The sequence below is a fragment of the Lytechinus pictus genome, chromosome 18 (assembly GCF_037042905.1).
Source record: "Lytechinus pictus isolate F3 Inbred chromosome 18, Lp3.0, whole genome shotgun sequence".
In the NCBI taxonomy this organism is placed as follows: domain Eukaryota; kingdom Metazoa; phylum Echinodermata; class Echinoidea; order Temnopleuroida; family Toxopneustidae; genus Lytechinus; species Lytechinus pictus.
In genome coordinates this window covers 21,567,636-21,582,723 of record NC_087262.1, presented here as the reverse complement: position 1 = coordinate 21,582,723, position 15,088 = coordinate 21,567,636, and the positions used below count along the sequence as shown (strand labels likewise).

Below are 15,088 nucleotides of genomic sequence, written 5' to 3'. Positions count from 1 at the left end.
TAACAAAATAATTGAATTTTAAAGTTTATAAATATTTTGTGAAAACGGTTATTCGCACATCGTCATGTATATTCATTAGGTGGGCTGATGATGTCACTCCCCACTTTTCTTTTTCTTTTGCTATTACATGAAAACATAAATGTTTCGTTTTTTCATACATGTGTAAATAATGTGTCTCCATTATGATGAAATAAGTTGCGGCAATAAATAACTAATGCACTTAATCAGTTGTCAATCCACTTGTTTTCGTTCTTGGTAGAAAAATTTTGAATAATCCTAATTTCATATAATAAAATACAAAAGAACAAGTGGGGATATGACATCATGAGCCCATCTAATGAATGTTCATAAAGACTTGCCTAGAAATGTTTCACCGGAATAATATGCAAATGTTTAAAATTCAATAACTTTGTTATTTGTTATCTGATTTTGATCAAAATTTCAGCATCTTGCTCCGCCGTAAAGAAGAAGAAAAAGGAGAAGAAGAAGAAGAAGAAGAAGAAGAAGGAGAAGGAGAAGAAGAAGAAGAAGAAGGAGAAGGAGAAGGAGGAGGAGGAGAAGAAGTAGTAGAAGAATATAAGAAGAAGAATATTAATAATAATAATAATAATAATGATAACAGTAATAATAATAATAATATAGCAGGTCTATTGCTTCAGTGTTGAACAAGTCAGCTATCATGCGATATAGGCCTAAACTGCTGACATCGACAAATTTATCAGAATGTCATGTGTACTATATGCCCATACTCATAGCACTCGGAGACCGGGGCTCTTGAAAATGAAACAAATAGAATGACAGTCGATCTTCACAGGAATAATACACACACAAAAGAAAATATATTTTTATTTTCCACTGCACCTGCTTTTGTGTGAGTGCTGTGGTGAACAATCAGCACTGCATATACTCGAAATTAGACATTTCATATTTTGTATTGTTACACCTCTAGCTGTGAGCTAAACTCATTATTTATGTGATGCCATTAAGAACTAGACAGTGAGAGAGTGGGAGACACAATTATAGTGTCATTTTTTTCCTAGGCTTTTTTATGGAGTGGGTGTTTAATTTCACTCAAAATTGTGAGGAGTAGACCTATATACCTGCGCCATTCCGAATTCTGAACAAAACTCATCTCATCCATTATAAATGCATTCAATACATACCAGTCCCGAAAGCTAACAAATTGTGTTCTTCGAGTGATTTTTTAGGTTATGGGCCCATTATTCCTAGGGAGTGTTGCAAGAAAATATTTGCAATTAATTGTAAATGTTACAAGTTATAGATCAATTTTAAGAAAAGCAAATCAACGGTATTCTTGTTATACAAGGAGAAGACAATTGCAAATTTGCAATTAATTTCAAGATTTAAAACTGACATGCAATCGATTGCAAAATTCTTGCAACATCCCATTAAAATCGCTCATTAGAAATACAAATAACGAAATAAGCTTCCAACTGGTTATCCTGTTCAAGCCTATGATTTTAACGCTACTGTATACATGTATGGTGACTTGGAAAATAGAAGCAATCAATCAATCAATCAATCGATCAATCAATCAATGTGGTGGTGCCATGGCCGAGTGGTCGAAGGCGCCTGGCTACACATGGAAAGTCCGGGGTTCGATCCCCGGCCGCGGCACCTATGCCCTTGAGCAAGGCTTTTATTCTACAATGCTATTTTATCCTGTTTTCAAATAAATGGAAATGCTATATTCATTATTGGTAACTAGGTGTGCAATTGTTTTATTAAAAAATCGATGATAAAAGTATGGGTGAGAACAGATGATAAGAATAGTGGGATGAAAAGAAGTCATCAAAAACCTAAAAAGTCTTTGATTCAATGTTACTCTGAAAGTACATGTAATCCTACAAAGTAAGTTAGATGTTCAGAGAATTCTACAAAATACAAACAAAAAACGTATTCAATAACAAATCATAATTGTAAAAATTAACCGAAAAAAGCACTTTAAAAATTAAGTTGAAAAATGAAAAAGATAAATATTTTTACCAAAAACTAAACTGACTAATTATAAGCGATACCGTATGCCTTTATCGCCTTGCTACTTTTATTTTCGGTCGGTAATTTCAGTTTAAGAAAGCAGCACAAGCGATGGCGGTGAGCAAAAGCGCAAACACCTACAATCGACTGAATTGGGAAGAAGCTGTAAGTATTTTACGAATTAATTTTATCTTATTTGGGTCATAATGTGAATCTTCATTATTCCCTCAAGAATTTCATCAACATTCCGTTTGATTTCATGTAAGATTTACAAAGATCCATGCTATTTTGCAATCTCATGTTGTGGAGTAATTTTTGGTTGTACTGTCCCACCTGTTGGTATTCGTGTATTGGTTTCTGTGATGAAGAGAAAAGAAGAAAAAAAAGTGGACGTGTGTGACTCATTGCTCATTGAAGCTAATTGACAGAAATGTCGGTGCGAAAGCCTAATTTTTGCTTGAATGTAACCATGAATATGGATGGAATATATAATCTGAATGTCAACTGTGTGACTGATAGGAAACGTCAGCTGAGCTTGCTCAAATCTTTATGCTTTCGCTTTCGTTTCGGCGTCAACATGAAATGCAGTTCAGCATGAGCAGTTACATGATGTAGTTTGAGGTGCACAAGTCTAGAGTAGCCATTAGGCTCCTAGAGAGTAAAAATTCACTAATGTGTCACGGAGCCAGGCAGTAGAGGCGCATGGCCAATATGGGAGACTCTCTCCAATAGGGGAGACAATCTCCCACATTGGAGACTTGCTTTGCAAAAGGACAAAAGAAACAACACTAACAAAAGCATGATTTTTTCCACCCAAAATTTTGTCTCACTGAGGTCAGAAGCCCATTTGTTTTGTGTGTGATTGACAACAAAAATCCTTATCAAAACAAAAGTAGACGGTGAATTTTTAAAGTAGACGGTGAAAAGGGGTAATTTTTTATGAGGAATCTACTTATTACATTTTTATTTGCCGCCAAGGTAATCCTTTTGAAGCAAATGTAAACAAAGGAAATTGGACTCCAAAACTGGAGACTGTCTCTAAAATTGGATACCAAAATTCTTTACAAAAGTCTCTGATATTGGAGATAATCTCCCACATTGCAGATAGTCTCCAATATTGGCCGTGCGCCTCTACTGCCAGGGGTTGTGCCCATTAATCATGCGCGTAATGTTGTAACCCGCACCCGTTGCGGTACGGGTTAACCTGCCGGTATGCCCCCGATCGCGGGTTGCGGGCCGGGCCGAGTTCATTCTCAAACCCGCAGACCGTCATGCCAAAAAAAAGGGAGAAGTAACGACGCATAATAAAAACATTAACAAAATAATAAATGAAAATTGAGTTAGGATCATGTGCTTCTTACGTGGCGGATTCTTTTAGAGACGTAGATATTTCCTTTAAAAAAAATGCTGGCGTATTTTTGTCTTGTGAACAGTGAACAGAACTGAGACAGTTCGACATAAATACATCGAGTTGCTCTTTTGAAGAAGGAGCGCGCGCGCCAGTGCAGCGCAGCACAGTCTAGTCAAAAGCAATCGCATAGGCCAATGAAACTCGATGTCGAGTTTCCCGTCCCATTTTTTCAAGCTCATAATGAGGATTTCATTATTTTCCAGAAGATGAAAGTTTGACCTTTTGTAACCTTTGAACGCACTTTTATTCTGTGGAACTGTCTTGAAGCCAGGGAGCAAATCAATCATTTTTTTTCGGGGGTTCCATTTTCATTTTTTGGGTAATATTTCAGGGTCTCCATTTCTACCGTTTTGGAGGCTACTTTTTTCATTTTGGGGGCTCTTTTCAAATGCTACGTTTTTGTATTTTGAGGAATCCCTGTTCACTTATTAAATTAATTATTACTTATTGTTTAATATTGAATGATTTTAAAGTTATTTTTTTTCATGCTTAGAATCTTGGATGTGGGTGTGTTTGTGTGGGTGTGACTATGAGTTGAACTTGGATATAAATGAATTCAATATCTAATTTCTACTCCATCTAATTCCAGTACTTGGCCATGTAATAAAGGCCCACATACCCTAACTTTTCCTGATGTTCTTTGAAAACGCAGATCTCCACGAAAATTGCATTTCTCTATGGGGGAGTCTAAATTTGGTGAGAATGAACTCATTAATAACTTAAATATACATGACAATGAAGAAATCATCTAACTTTATTGGCAGTTTTGAATAATATTCCCGAAATATAAACTTTACAGAGCGAATTGTCCCCCAGAGCTCTGGCAGAGAGACAGAGCTCAGACTGGCTAGCTAGTACAAGCGCCAATGCGTACGTGCGTGAGCCTCCCGTCGGCCTTGTAAAACAGATTGAGTTTTGTTTGATGATTTTTTTGTCTGATATGCCGTATGACAACTCACCAATGCGAGGTTACTAGACTATGGGATTTATTGAGGTAGCTCGACCAAACCTCGAGCGATGTTCGTGCAGGCTCCACTCCACTTCACTACCGCTACATCGGGTAGGTAGAGCGTAGTGTAGCAGAAGTGAAGTTGAGTGGAGCCTGCGCTGCACGAACATCGCTCGAGGTGTGGTTGAGCATGCAGTGTCATTCCATTCACAAGAAAAAAACAAGAAAAGAATTACAGGTATTTACATGATATACAAGTAATTGTGACTGAAAAGCTTATATTAATGTTTTATATCAGTTCTGAATCTATATCTATGTCAAAATAGTAAAATAATGAATTATTTTCAGAATTTGATTTTTAAACGCGGTCCAAATTTCATAACGCGGGCGGGCGACGGGAAACCGAACATCGAATTTGCTGGGCAGCCTGGGCTACATGTAGCTAGCGCGCGCTGAGCTGCGGCTCCGATCCGAGGAGTTAATTGCGCAATGCTTTCGATTACGAGATCAGAGCCGACCCATTTCGGGTACAAAGTAACCCCCAAAAACATTTTCTCTCCGGAATAAAAGGCAAATTTGCAAATTGTAAGTAAATTCACTCTAGGCTAGGTTAGTAGTTGGCATATATTTTCGTGATTTGAGCCTGTATAGTGTGGGGATTGCAGAAATAATTTTCACTTTTCAAAGATAAATTTACTTGCGGGTTAAAACCCGACGGGTCAGCGGGTCCCGCTTGCAAATTATTGGATTATACGGGACGGTACGGTTCGGGTTTTCACTTGCGGGTTACAACATTACATGCGCGTATACTTATAAGAAGGTAAAAATAGTTCTACTTCTAAGTTCTAGCCCTAAATTATGTAAATGCGCTAGAACTTCATTTCCAACATTCAAACATTATTCATTACATATTTAAAACATACATATTTAAAAAACCCAGAAATTTATTTCGAGGAGATGGGATGTAACTTACCGATGTTGACGTCACCATCTTGCCCTCTTTGTTAGTAGCTAAGCTACGACACGCGTATAGAATCTCCAACATTATTTGGCTGTGCACCTGAACTGGCAAGTTACCTCAGTCTTTGTCAAGGTAATTTTCTCCCATCCTAGGAGATTCAGAATACATACAGCCTGAAATTATATTTAAACAAATCTGTATTTGATTCTTTTCTACATAGGATTTCCCTATTCTGTGTCAAACATGCCTTGGTGATAACCCATATGTTCGCATGGTAAGTATACAGTTTCTGCACTTATTAAATCTTATTTCTGAAACCATATTACAATTGACCAGATAGTGTCCTTTACTGTTACCTGAAGGAAAATAAGAAATATTAGGTAGAAAGTGGAAGAGAAAATACTATAAGGACCACCATCCTACTCTTTGCCTCATTTTACTATCATCATTATGATCATCTATTTGTAAGAAAACAAAAAGCAAAGAATTAAATCAATAAGTACATTATATTCTTAATTGTTGTATGATATTTATTTTAGCCCAAAGAACAATGTACACATGTCATTACTGAAGAAAAAAAAAATCTGAATATCCAATGAAGAAAATCAGCCACCATATAAATTCTTGAAACATAAAATGTAACCTGATTTTGCATCTACTTGTCAGACCAAGGAGAAGTTTGGACGAGAGTGTAAGATATGTCAGCGTCCCTTCACCATATTCCGTTGGTGCCCTGGTGCTCGGATGAGATTCAAGAAGACAGAAGTCTGCCAAACTTGTAGTAAGCTGAAGAACGTCTGTCAGACCTGCCTGCTTGATCTAGAGTATGGTAAGTATGGTACTAAGTAAAGCTATTACAGGCCAAGTCTACCCTATCAGCAAGTTAATTTTGATATAAAGTGAGAGGTATTGATTGGGTAGGTCTGAGTAGCCTGTTCCATCAGCAGTCTTGTGCTGTTTTCCAGGGGGCATTTTTTATTTCTTATAACTATTTGAATTTCCTCTATTGTAATGCTGATTGAAATCTAGATGAATTAACGTTATTCCCTACATTGTACTCATGTACGATCATCTTTTTTCCATGTATTCACTTACGAATATTTTGGATGTTCTGCTTGTTGTTTCCTTATGTAATTTGTTTTGTTTGTTATATTGTAAATATTTGTTTACAGGGCCCCCTGGAAAACAGTACAAGACTACTGATGGGGCTAGCCTGTCTAAATAAAGCAAAATAAATAATAATTAAAATTCCATCTTGATGATAATAAAAGGACCTGAGGCCATAGTATGAAATTTAGGAAATACAAATGTAGATTACAGACACAGCAATATGCTTTTATAGCTAGAAGCATCAATAACTGGAATGCTCTGCCAGAGGAAGCAGTTTCTGCTACTAGTGTAAATGCATTTAAATCTGCAATCGAGGGGCACTGGAAATCCCATCCATTAAAATATTCACCATACCAGAGACAACCCAACGTGATGAGGGGCAAATAAGCTTCCAGCTTTATGTCTCTACATCCAAGTAAATGCAAGTAAATAGTGAAATTGGTGTATCATTGAAGATTTCATCGACATTTGATTTCAAATTTTATTTACGAATCCCTCCCCCTGTGTACTTATGAATGAACTCAATGTTAATATTAACTCAGCTTATAAGGAAATTGCTAATGATTGGAAGCTCATTTTAAATATTGTTCTGAATCCATGTTGCATTATGACGTTTGACCTTGCTTTTACAAATTTATGTGTTAGCAAGAGTTGAACAACAACCTAAGGACATACAAGTCAACCCCTTTCTTTATTTTTATATCAGGTTTACCGATTCAAGTCCGTGATGCTGCCCTCAATGTCAAAGATGAAATGCCCAAGTCTGATGTCAACAAGGAGTACTACTCACAGAACATGGAAAGAGAGGTAGGAAATACCAGTCTTATTCTCTTGCTTGCCTACTAGCTGCTTTAGATGTCTTAGGCAATGACGACTGAGGCTTTTCTTCTATGCACCTGCAGTCTGTTCGGATTTTGTTTGTAATGAAAATTGTCTAGCGCTCTTTGCAATAATTTATTGTAAAAACAATTTTCTTACATTCATGTTTGAAAGAAAAATATCTTAAGTCTTCTACCAGGATTTTTCTTTATCAATATGGTGTTTGAATTATACACCAGCTTGTTTGAAATCTGCATTCAATGCATAAATTTAAAGCAATAATTTATAATCAACTTAATGACAATTGCTGGAAAAACAATCTGACCCGCGATGCAGTATAATTTGCTGCCCTCTTGTAACAGCTGTTTTTATCAATCTAAAATATTCAAATGCTTCTATTATAAGTATTCTTTGCTGTATAATTATCTGTAGAGCTTTGGTTTTGGAAAGTGGATGAGTTGACAGAAAAGAAATGATTACTTGACTTTTATTATTGTTTCACAGTTGGCCAATGTAGAGGGTAACCAGGCACTAGGTGCGGTAGGGAAGGCCCAAGCCCCCAGCGATCTTCTTCTCAAGTTGGCTCGGACCACACCCTACTACAAGAGGAATAGGCCTCATATATGTTCCTTCTGGGTCAAGGGAGAGTGTAAGAGAGGAGAAGAGTGCCCATACAGGTAAGATAAATGTTTAGTTTTATTGTTGGTTCAGTCTAGTTGCAAGTCTACTATTTATATTGTGGTTTTCAGTAAAGAAAAAATATTTTTATATTTTCGGGGATTACTTTTTACAATTTACTGCCTAAATCTGCAACATTGGATAAGATTTAATATTACAGTGAATGAGAATTTTTCTAGGGCTCCTTTTCTTAACTTCCAGGGCTGTTTTGAGAATTTCGGGGGTAAAATCACCCTGAGCCCCTTGTGACATTTTTTTCTCTGGAAGTTTTATTACAAGTGTTTTATGTTTGATAGATGAGTGAAACAAATTTCTTTTATATGTAGTTGTATGTTGTTAGGAATGAGCATGAAATCTTTTTATCATGATCACATGGATGGTGGCTGAGATCAGCAGGTAAGGAGGTGAGGGTGGGCCCGGTGAGGGGCAATGATTGTCCCCCCATCTGCATCACCTCTGAAATACCCCAGTCCTTTTAGTGTTAAATTGTAGGGTTTAAGATGGTAATCCATGGGAGGATTTGTGTCCCCCCCCCACACACACATTCATAGCAACTTTTAATCCCAATGCTAGTCAACAACACATTTATCGCGGAAAGACAAACAAATTGTTGATAAGTTAACAATGTCAGCCCTTACCATGGCTCCATTTTTCAGTATTGTAAAAAGGAGAACATTCTTAAATTTCATCCCATGTTTCATTACTTAGTACATCCTTTTCATTTATCCTGTACATTCCTTCCATCATAGTTTTTGTATTGTCTCTGTGTATCCTAGGCATGAGAAGCCAACAGACCCAGATGACCCCCTGGCCGATCAGAACATCAAGGATCGTTTTTATGGAGTGGATGATCCTGTCGCTGATAAGCTAATGAGACGAGCAGCGGCCATGCCCAAGCTAGAGTCACCTGAAGATAGGATGATCACTACGCTCTATGTCGGTGGACTTGGAGACAAGGTCACAGAGGAAGATCTTAAGTGAGTGTTGCAAAATAATCATCATATTTGTATGTCCGATTCCCACATTTCGCCATTTTTACTTCCCTTCATGAACTGTTCAAGCCATAATTTGAGAGCATTACCAATTTTTATGATCTAGATAATAGACACAAATCATTTCAATATCAGCCAATCAGATTTAAGGATTTCAGTAGCTTTCAACTGTTATTTCAAATTTGTTATTACAAGTTTTATGAAATGGGCCCCAGGCGCCATTCTTTTATCATTTTACTTTGATCAGCAGACATGAGCTTTGGCACATGTTTTTTTTTTTACATTTGTCCTCAATTCATTTCTGAATACTTTGCAGGGGTCACTTCTATCAGTTTGGTGAGCTACGAAGCATCAACGTAGTCCCCAAGCAGCAGTGTGCTTTCGTCACCTTCACCAACAGACTAGGGGCCGAGGCGGCTGCAGAGAACTCCTTCCAGAAGCTCATCATCAAAGGCCGAAGGTTAAACATCAAATGGGGGAAGCCCCAAGCCCAGCAGGGGTCTGGGAAGAAAGATGAGGAAGGGGTGAAGGAACTGAACTATGAACCGGTACCGGGACTGCCTGGAGGTAAGTGCTCAAAATCTATTGAAAGTGGGTTCGAGCCGTGGGAAAGGTTGAACACTGTCATTGTGTTCTTTCAAGTCTTCAGCATCAAACTTTTTCATGTATGCATATGGCAATTGCATTGATTTGAGCTGATTTACTTTTTATTTTTGTGTAGGGGGGGGTGGTGGTGGGCTATTGGGCAATGGACATACACACAGAGTTTGTTACTTGTCATAACAAGAGCTTGTAGATCCAATAGATAGATCAGAGTAAACTTGGTCCTTCAATTAATGTTGGAGTGATGATCTGATTAGATCGTGAATGTTATTGAAAATGAGAAGTCATGTTATGTAATACATTCCAGACCTGGCAATGGCGGAGGCATAGTTTACGACTACGGAAAGTCAAGAATCCATGTGTGCTTTTAGTAATTCAGAATATTTATATATTAAACACTCAATGTTACATTATAAATGTATTCTTATCAAGGTATTAATTTTTGTTTTCTTCTCTTTTTTCCCTTTGCAGTATTACCACATCCACCCCAAATGAACCAAGGCAACGCACCATTCCCTCCCCCGATGCTTCCTCCCCTTCCAATGAACAACCCTCCCCATCCCCACCCCCAGTTCCGACCCCCTCCTGGGTACGGCATGGGTATGCCCCCACCCCCACGGTTACCCCCTCCCCCTCACCACATGCCCCCAGGCAACAGGGCAAGGTTCCCCCCTCCCCCTCCAGGTGGGCCTCCCCCGAGGATGCCCAGGTTCCCTCCACCCCCTCCCTTCGGGGGCAGGAGGGATGGTCCCATGCCACCGCATATGCGACACAGAATGCCCCTGCCCCCTCCCCCCAATGTGCCCCCGCCCCCAAGGTCACAGCAGGGTAGTGCGAAGCCCCCAGCGGTACATTACCCCTCACAGGATCCACAGAGGATGGGGACGGGTGTCGAGGAAACGTCAACAAAATCTTAGCATTCTCCTTTGTTGGTGACCAGGTGGTGGGAGGGGCATTTCATAAAGATTTTTTTCAATGATTTTTTACGGACTAATTTTCTCTCGGCCAATCAGATGTGAGGGTTTTCAGGGGCTTCTTACATCTTTCAGTGAAAATCACTGACAAAACCCTTCATGAAACACTCCCCAGGATCCAACCTCATCTTCAAATAATTCCTTATTATGAGAAGTACCACTAATATAGAATAGTTGTAAGGTGTCCTCAAAGATTTTTTAAAATCAAAATCAGGAACAATCAAATCAAAATTGAGTTCATTATTTCCTAAACAGGGGCCCGTAACATAAAGCTTAGTGATTGATCATGGGGCCTCATTCCATGATTGATTGTATTGATTATTGTGTATGAACTATTGTAAAAATCAGCCCAACGATCAGTCGCTAAGCTTTATGTTACCGGGCCCTGCTCACCGCTAACCACTTATTTTGTCCCAAGCACATACAGAGATTTTCATTCCATATGCAATCAAAAATATATAAAAAAAAATGAAATTGGAGGGGATATAAAATGGACAAATCATTTGCTTGGATAATTGTGAAAGATTGATCATGTTGTCAAACTCTACTCTGAGACTTGATGTACGTGCATTACTTCCTATTCATCGTTTGTTGACACGGGCTTTTCCATGATTAGATCACAATTAGATTCATAGCATGACTTCTGAATACATATCGGAATCCCAATTCTCTGTCGAAAAATGTGTGGAATATAGACCAAATACTTCCTTTTGTTTCCATAAAGGCATTAATGGAAACTTAGTATAATGAGAGCTGATGAGGTGTTGCTGATATTTAATGGATAATTATTGAATGTTCTATGTTACGTCACTTGATATTTTATTATTCTGAAAACCTAATAAGATTCATGTTATTTTGATGATTGGAAGGACCTAATTACACCGAGTTTCTACTGTACTTTCCTTTTTATTGTCCAATGGTATACTGGTATACATACTCTATTTTTATGAAGGAAATGTAAAGGTCAAATCTGCCCCAACAATAATTTGTGTTGAATAAATAGAGAAATATCAAACATATCACTGAAATTCAATTAAAAAAAATAAGATGTGAAGATGAAAAATGTCACATTTCCATTTTTGCTTATTTAAGAAGAAATAAAACATAATATGCACATCATGGGCAGATGTGAATGAGGAAACTGATATCACACAATCTATCTTTTGTATTTTACTTGAAATTTAAATATTTGATATCACTTATACATAAAGTAAAATACATAAGAAATAGTGTTTTGAAATGAGCAAAACTTTTTAAAAATTCAAATAATTCTTTTTATATCCCATTTCATTGTTTGATTTTTTTCTCTATTCATTTAAATCAACATGTTGAGGTAGACCTGACCTGTAAGAATTGTTAGTGAATTGAAGACATTTACTCAATTAATATTAATCATCGCACATTGTGGTGGTCGTATTATAGTGTACAGTAACAACATGCAACTTTAGATCATTTTGCCAGACAGTCATACAATGGGATATGCCTCTATTCATTCTTAATGCCCTTTGTAGTTTATTTTGGTATTTTTTATTACAGTATTTCTGATATCTGACTGATCAATGTTAATGTAACTACAAATTGTACATCTTGATGAGAAAACTTTTTTTTTACTTCTCCAAGGAGGGGTGAAGAAAATATAATTTCTCTCATAAACTACCCGGTAATATGCTTGTTGGGGGGGGGGGTAGGTGACATAAAGTTTACCGTGTATCGGCTTTTTCATTGCGTGTAAACGCGATTAACTTGGATCGGCTTTCGGTTCAGAATCGGCAATTTTGCACCACCAAAGTAGTAGGTTCAGAACCGCGAGCCGATGCAGAATCGGCTTTTTTTACTACGTGTAAACAGAAAGCCGTTGGAGCGCATTTCATTTACTTTACCATTATGACGTACTTCAAAGCGCACGGATCCAGCGTTGTCTTTATTATGACGTATATTGTTGGTGCGTGGATCATTTCAGGTTTTTGACACGCGAGCTGATTCTGAACCGCGAGTCGATGCAGGGTGTAAATGCGGTGAAAAATAAACCCAAAAGCCGATTCTGCATCGGCTCGCAAAGCCGATCACATGTAAACACGGTAATTGTGGCATTATGTATGGCTTTGTGAGTGGAGTAGGATAAGCCTAAAGTTGGTTTCCCGTTCAGTTTTAATTGTATTGATAAAAATGAAATACTATTCAGATTTCAATCTGCACTCGTATTGCTAAATCACATACTTATTTTGCAACAATTTAAATGGAAAGAGTTGCATTTCGTTAAAAACTCAGGGCGAAACCAATGGCTCTCAATTAGGCTTGCCACATTCTGGAGAGCATTTCACCAACATTTTTATCTGATAATTTATTAGATCTGACAACTTCATTGATTTTGATTGGCTGTAGAATATTCAAAGTACTACCGGTAATCAAATTATTAACAAGTCATTGATAATTAGTCACTACTTGGTAGCATGAAAGCTGTTACAGTCAACCGCAGCCCAATTCTAATATTTCTCGTCATATACATTTTCCTTGTATGGTAGTGGGGTTCCTAAAGCTACGCGGGTCCTAAAGCTGCGCACCACTCATCTCGCATGCAATTTCAATGGCAAAATGCGCACTCTGTGTGTGGAACTGTGACTGCAGAGTGACAAACAATTCCTATTTAATTTTTCTAAAGAGTTTGCAATAAATCACTAAATGCAGAGAAAATCAGCAACTGTTTGGAATTTTTTAGTTCTATTCACTTTAATTTCATAATTATAAAAATCTCCACTTAATTTAGAAATTGAGGCACAGGAAATGCTATTTCTTTGCATGATAAATCGAGTGTGTAGCTTCAGGACCCCTTCTACATCAGGCAGCGAAATCATTATCAAGAGGTGTTCGGAAAACATCAGGATTTTCACATTAGTGAGTTTTGTAATATTTTCTTCTTGGTTTAAGGATCTTTAGAATATTTATCACAAATAAGTGAAAGATGATTTGTTCAAATATGAAAATTGGCATTGTTTTTATCGTTAGTAAACAAAATGCGTAGCTTTAGGTTCCCCCATCATACATGAAATAGTGCTTGGGAAGTATACGGCTGTAAGGGATAGCTCCTACATAGGTTCATGTGCTGGTATTACTGGTTGTATTATGGCAAACTTCACTCAATATCCCCTGAAGTTTGCTTTTATCACTCCTTATAAATAGGCCTATACAGGAAAGTCTCTTTATGAAATAAAGTTGTAAGTGTAATTTAGAACTTGTAAATAAATGTCAGTTTTGAGACCAGTTGTACAAACCAAACAATGTCGTGTATATATATTTATTGGTGATTACTTGTGTTTATTCAAGACAATAAATTGGCAGAGACAACCATGGCATAGGACAACCGACAGAAGGGGATATAATGGATAGAAATGTGCAGAGGAAGAGAGACAGAAAAACAAATTTGAGAGAAAGGGAGGTGGAGGGAAGAGAAATTTTGGCAGAAAGAAAAGAACAAAAGGGAGATGATCAGGGTAGCGTTTCATCAATATTTGCCTTCCAAGTTGTGAGATCCGACAACCTTCCTTGATTTTGATATGGCTTAAGGTGACCGCACACCTTACGATTGGTCTGCGACTCGATTTTGGAATAAAATGTAGTAGAATTTAATCCGGGGGGGGGGCCACTTACATTGACGAGTGGATACCATGCGCGACCAAAAAAACACGTAAAAAGGATGTCTTTTTCAAGATAGGGCACATTACGTACGTAACGTGATAAGGGTGTCAAAAACACAAAAATAATGAAAAAAGGGTATCTATTTCGCTAGGAAAGCTACGTGTTTAGGGTCAACTTTGCGGGGATGATAAAACAAAATTAAAATGTTTTATAAAGGATGTCCTTTTTGCCCCAACACTACGTGTTTAGAGTCCGATTTGCCCTAGGTGTGGAAGCTGGGGCCGTACTAAACCAAATGGTGTGTAAATTGTAAAGGTTAAACCGACGACCGACGGACCGTTTTAACAATAAAATATCGCTGTACTTGTTTAGGGGTTCATTTCAGGGAATACTTGCCAAGAGTGTCGTTTTGTTTCCAATACTTGTTAAGGGTAGGGTTTCAGACGCCAATACTTGTTAAGGGGTGCATTTTCAGAATATGGAAAATATGTGTTTAGGGTGCTTTTCGAGACCCCTTGGTCGCGCATGGTATCCACTCGTCAGTGGAAGTGGCCCCCCCGGGAATTTAATGCTAATATTGAGACTTGGAATATCTTACTGTGTAATGTTCGAAATCATCGTACGAATACCCATGTTCAAATCTGTGACTATGCTATCATCCTTCTTAGAATAATATCAAATTTAATGTCTAGTCGTAATGACGTCATAGCAGTCGTAAGGTTGGCTACGATTTGGAACTGATTTAGCCTTTACTCGAAAATAAAGGCTTGCAATCTTTCAAAATGGTTATATTAGTATTCTTTCAATTAATTTTAACCTCAAATTAAATATGTTCAATTCACATTCTCAGAAAATGAGCAAAATGAGATTTGTTCCAAAATCGGATCGCGAACAGTCGTAAGGTGTGCGGTGGCCTTTAAAAGCACCGTTCCTATGGTAACTGTCGGATAAAACAGGAAC

The 15,088-nt window shown here is 37.7% G+C and overlaps 1 protein-coding gene across 1 annotated transcript; it reads left to right on the top strand.

Moving 5' to 3' along the window:
- The first annotated feature begins 2,044 nt into the window (after positions 1 to 2,044).
- Positions 2,045 to 13,771, top strand: LOC129282121 (pre-mRNA-splicing factor RBM22-like). Its single transcript, XM_064113125.1, has 8 exons — positions 2,045 to 2,163; positions 5,540 to 5,593; positions 5,986 to 6,148; positions 7,136 to 7,236; positions 7,753 to 7,925; positions 8,703 to 8,903; positions 9,235 to 9,485; positions 9,993 to 13,771. The coding sequence occupies exons 1-8, from the start codon at positions 2,110 to 2,112 to the stop codon at positions 10,436 to 10,438; spliced, it is 1,443 nt and encodes a 480-aa protein (XP_063969195.1). The 5' UTR covers positions 2,045 to 2,109; the 3' UTR covers positions 10,439 to 13,771.
- Positions 13,772 to 15,088: the final 1,317 nt, after the last annotated feature.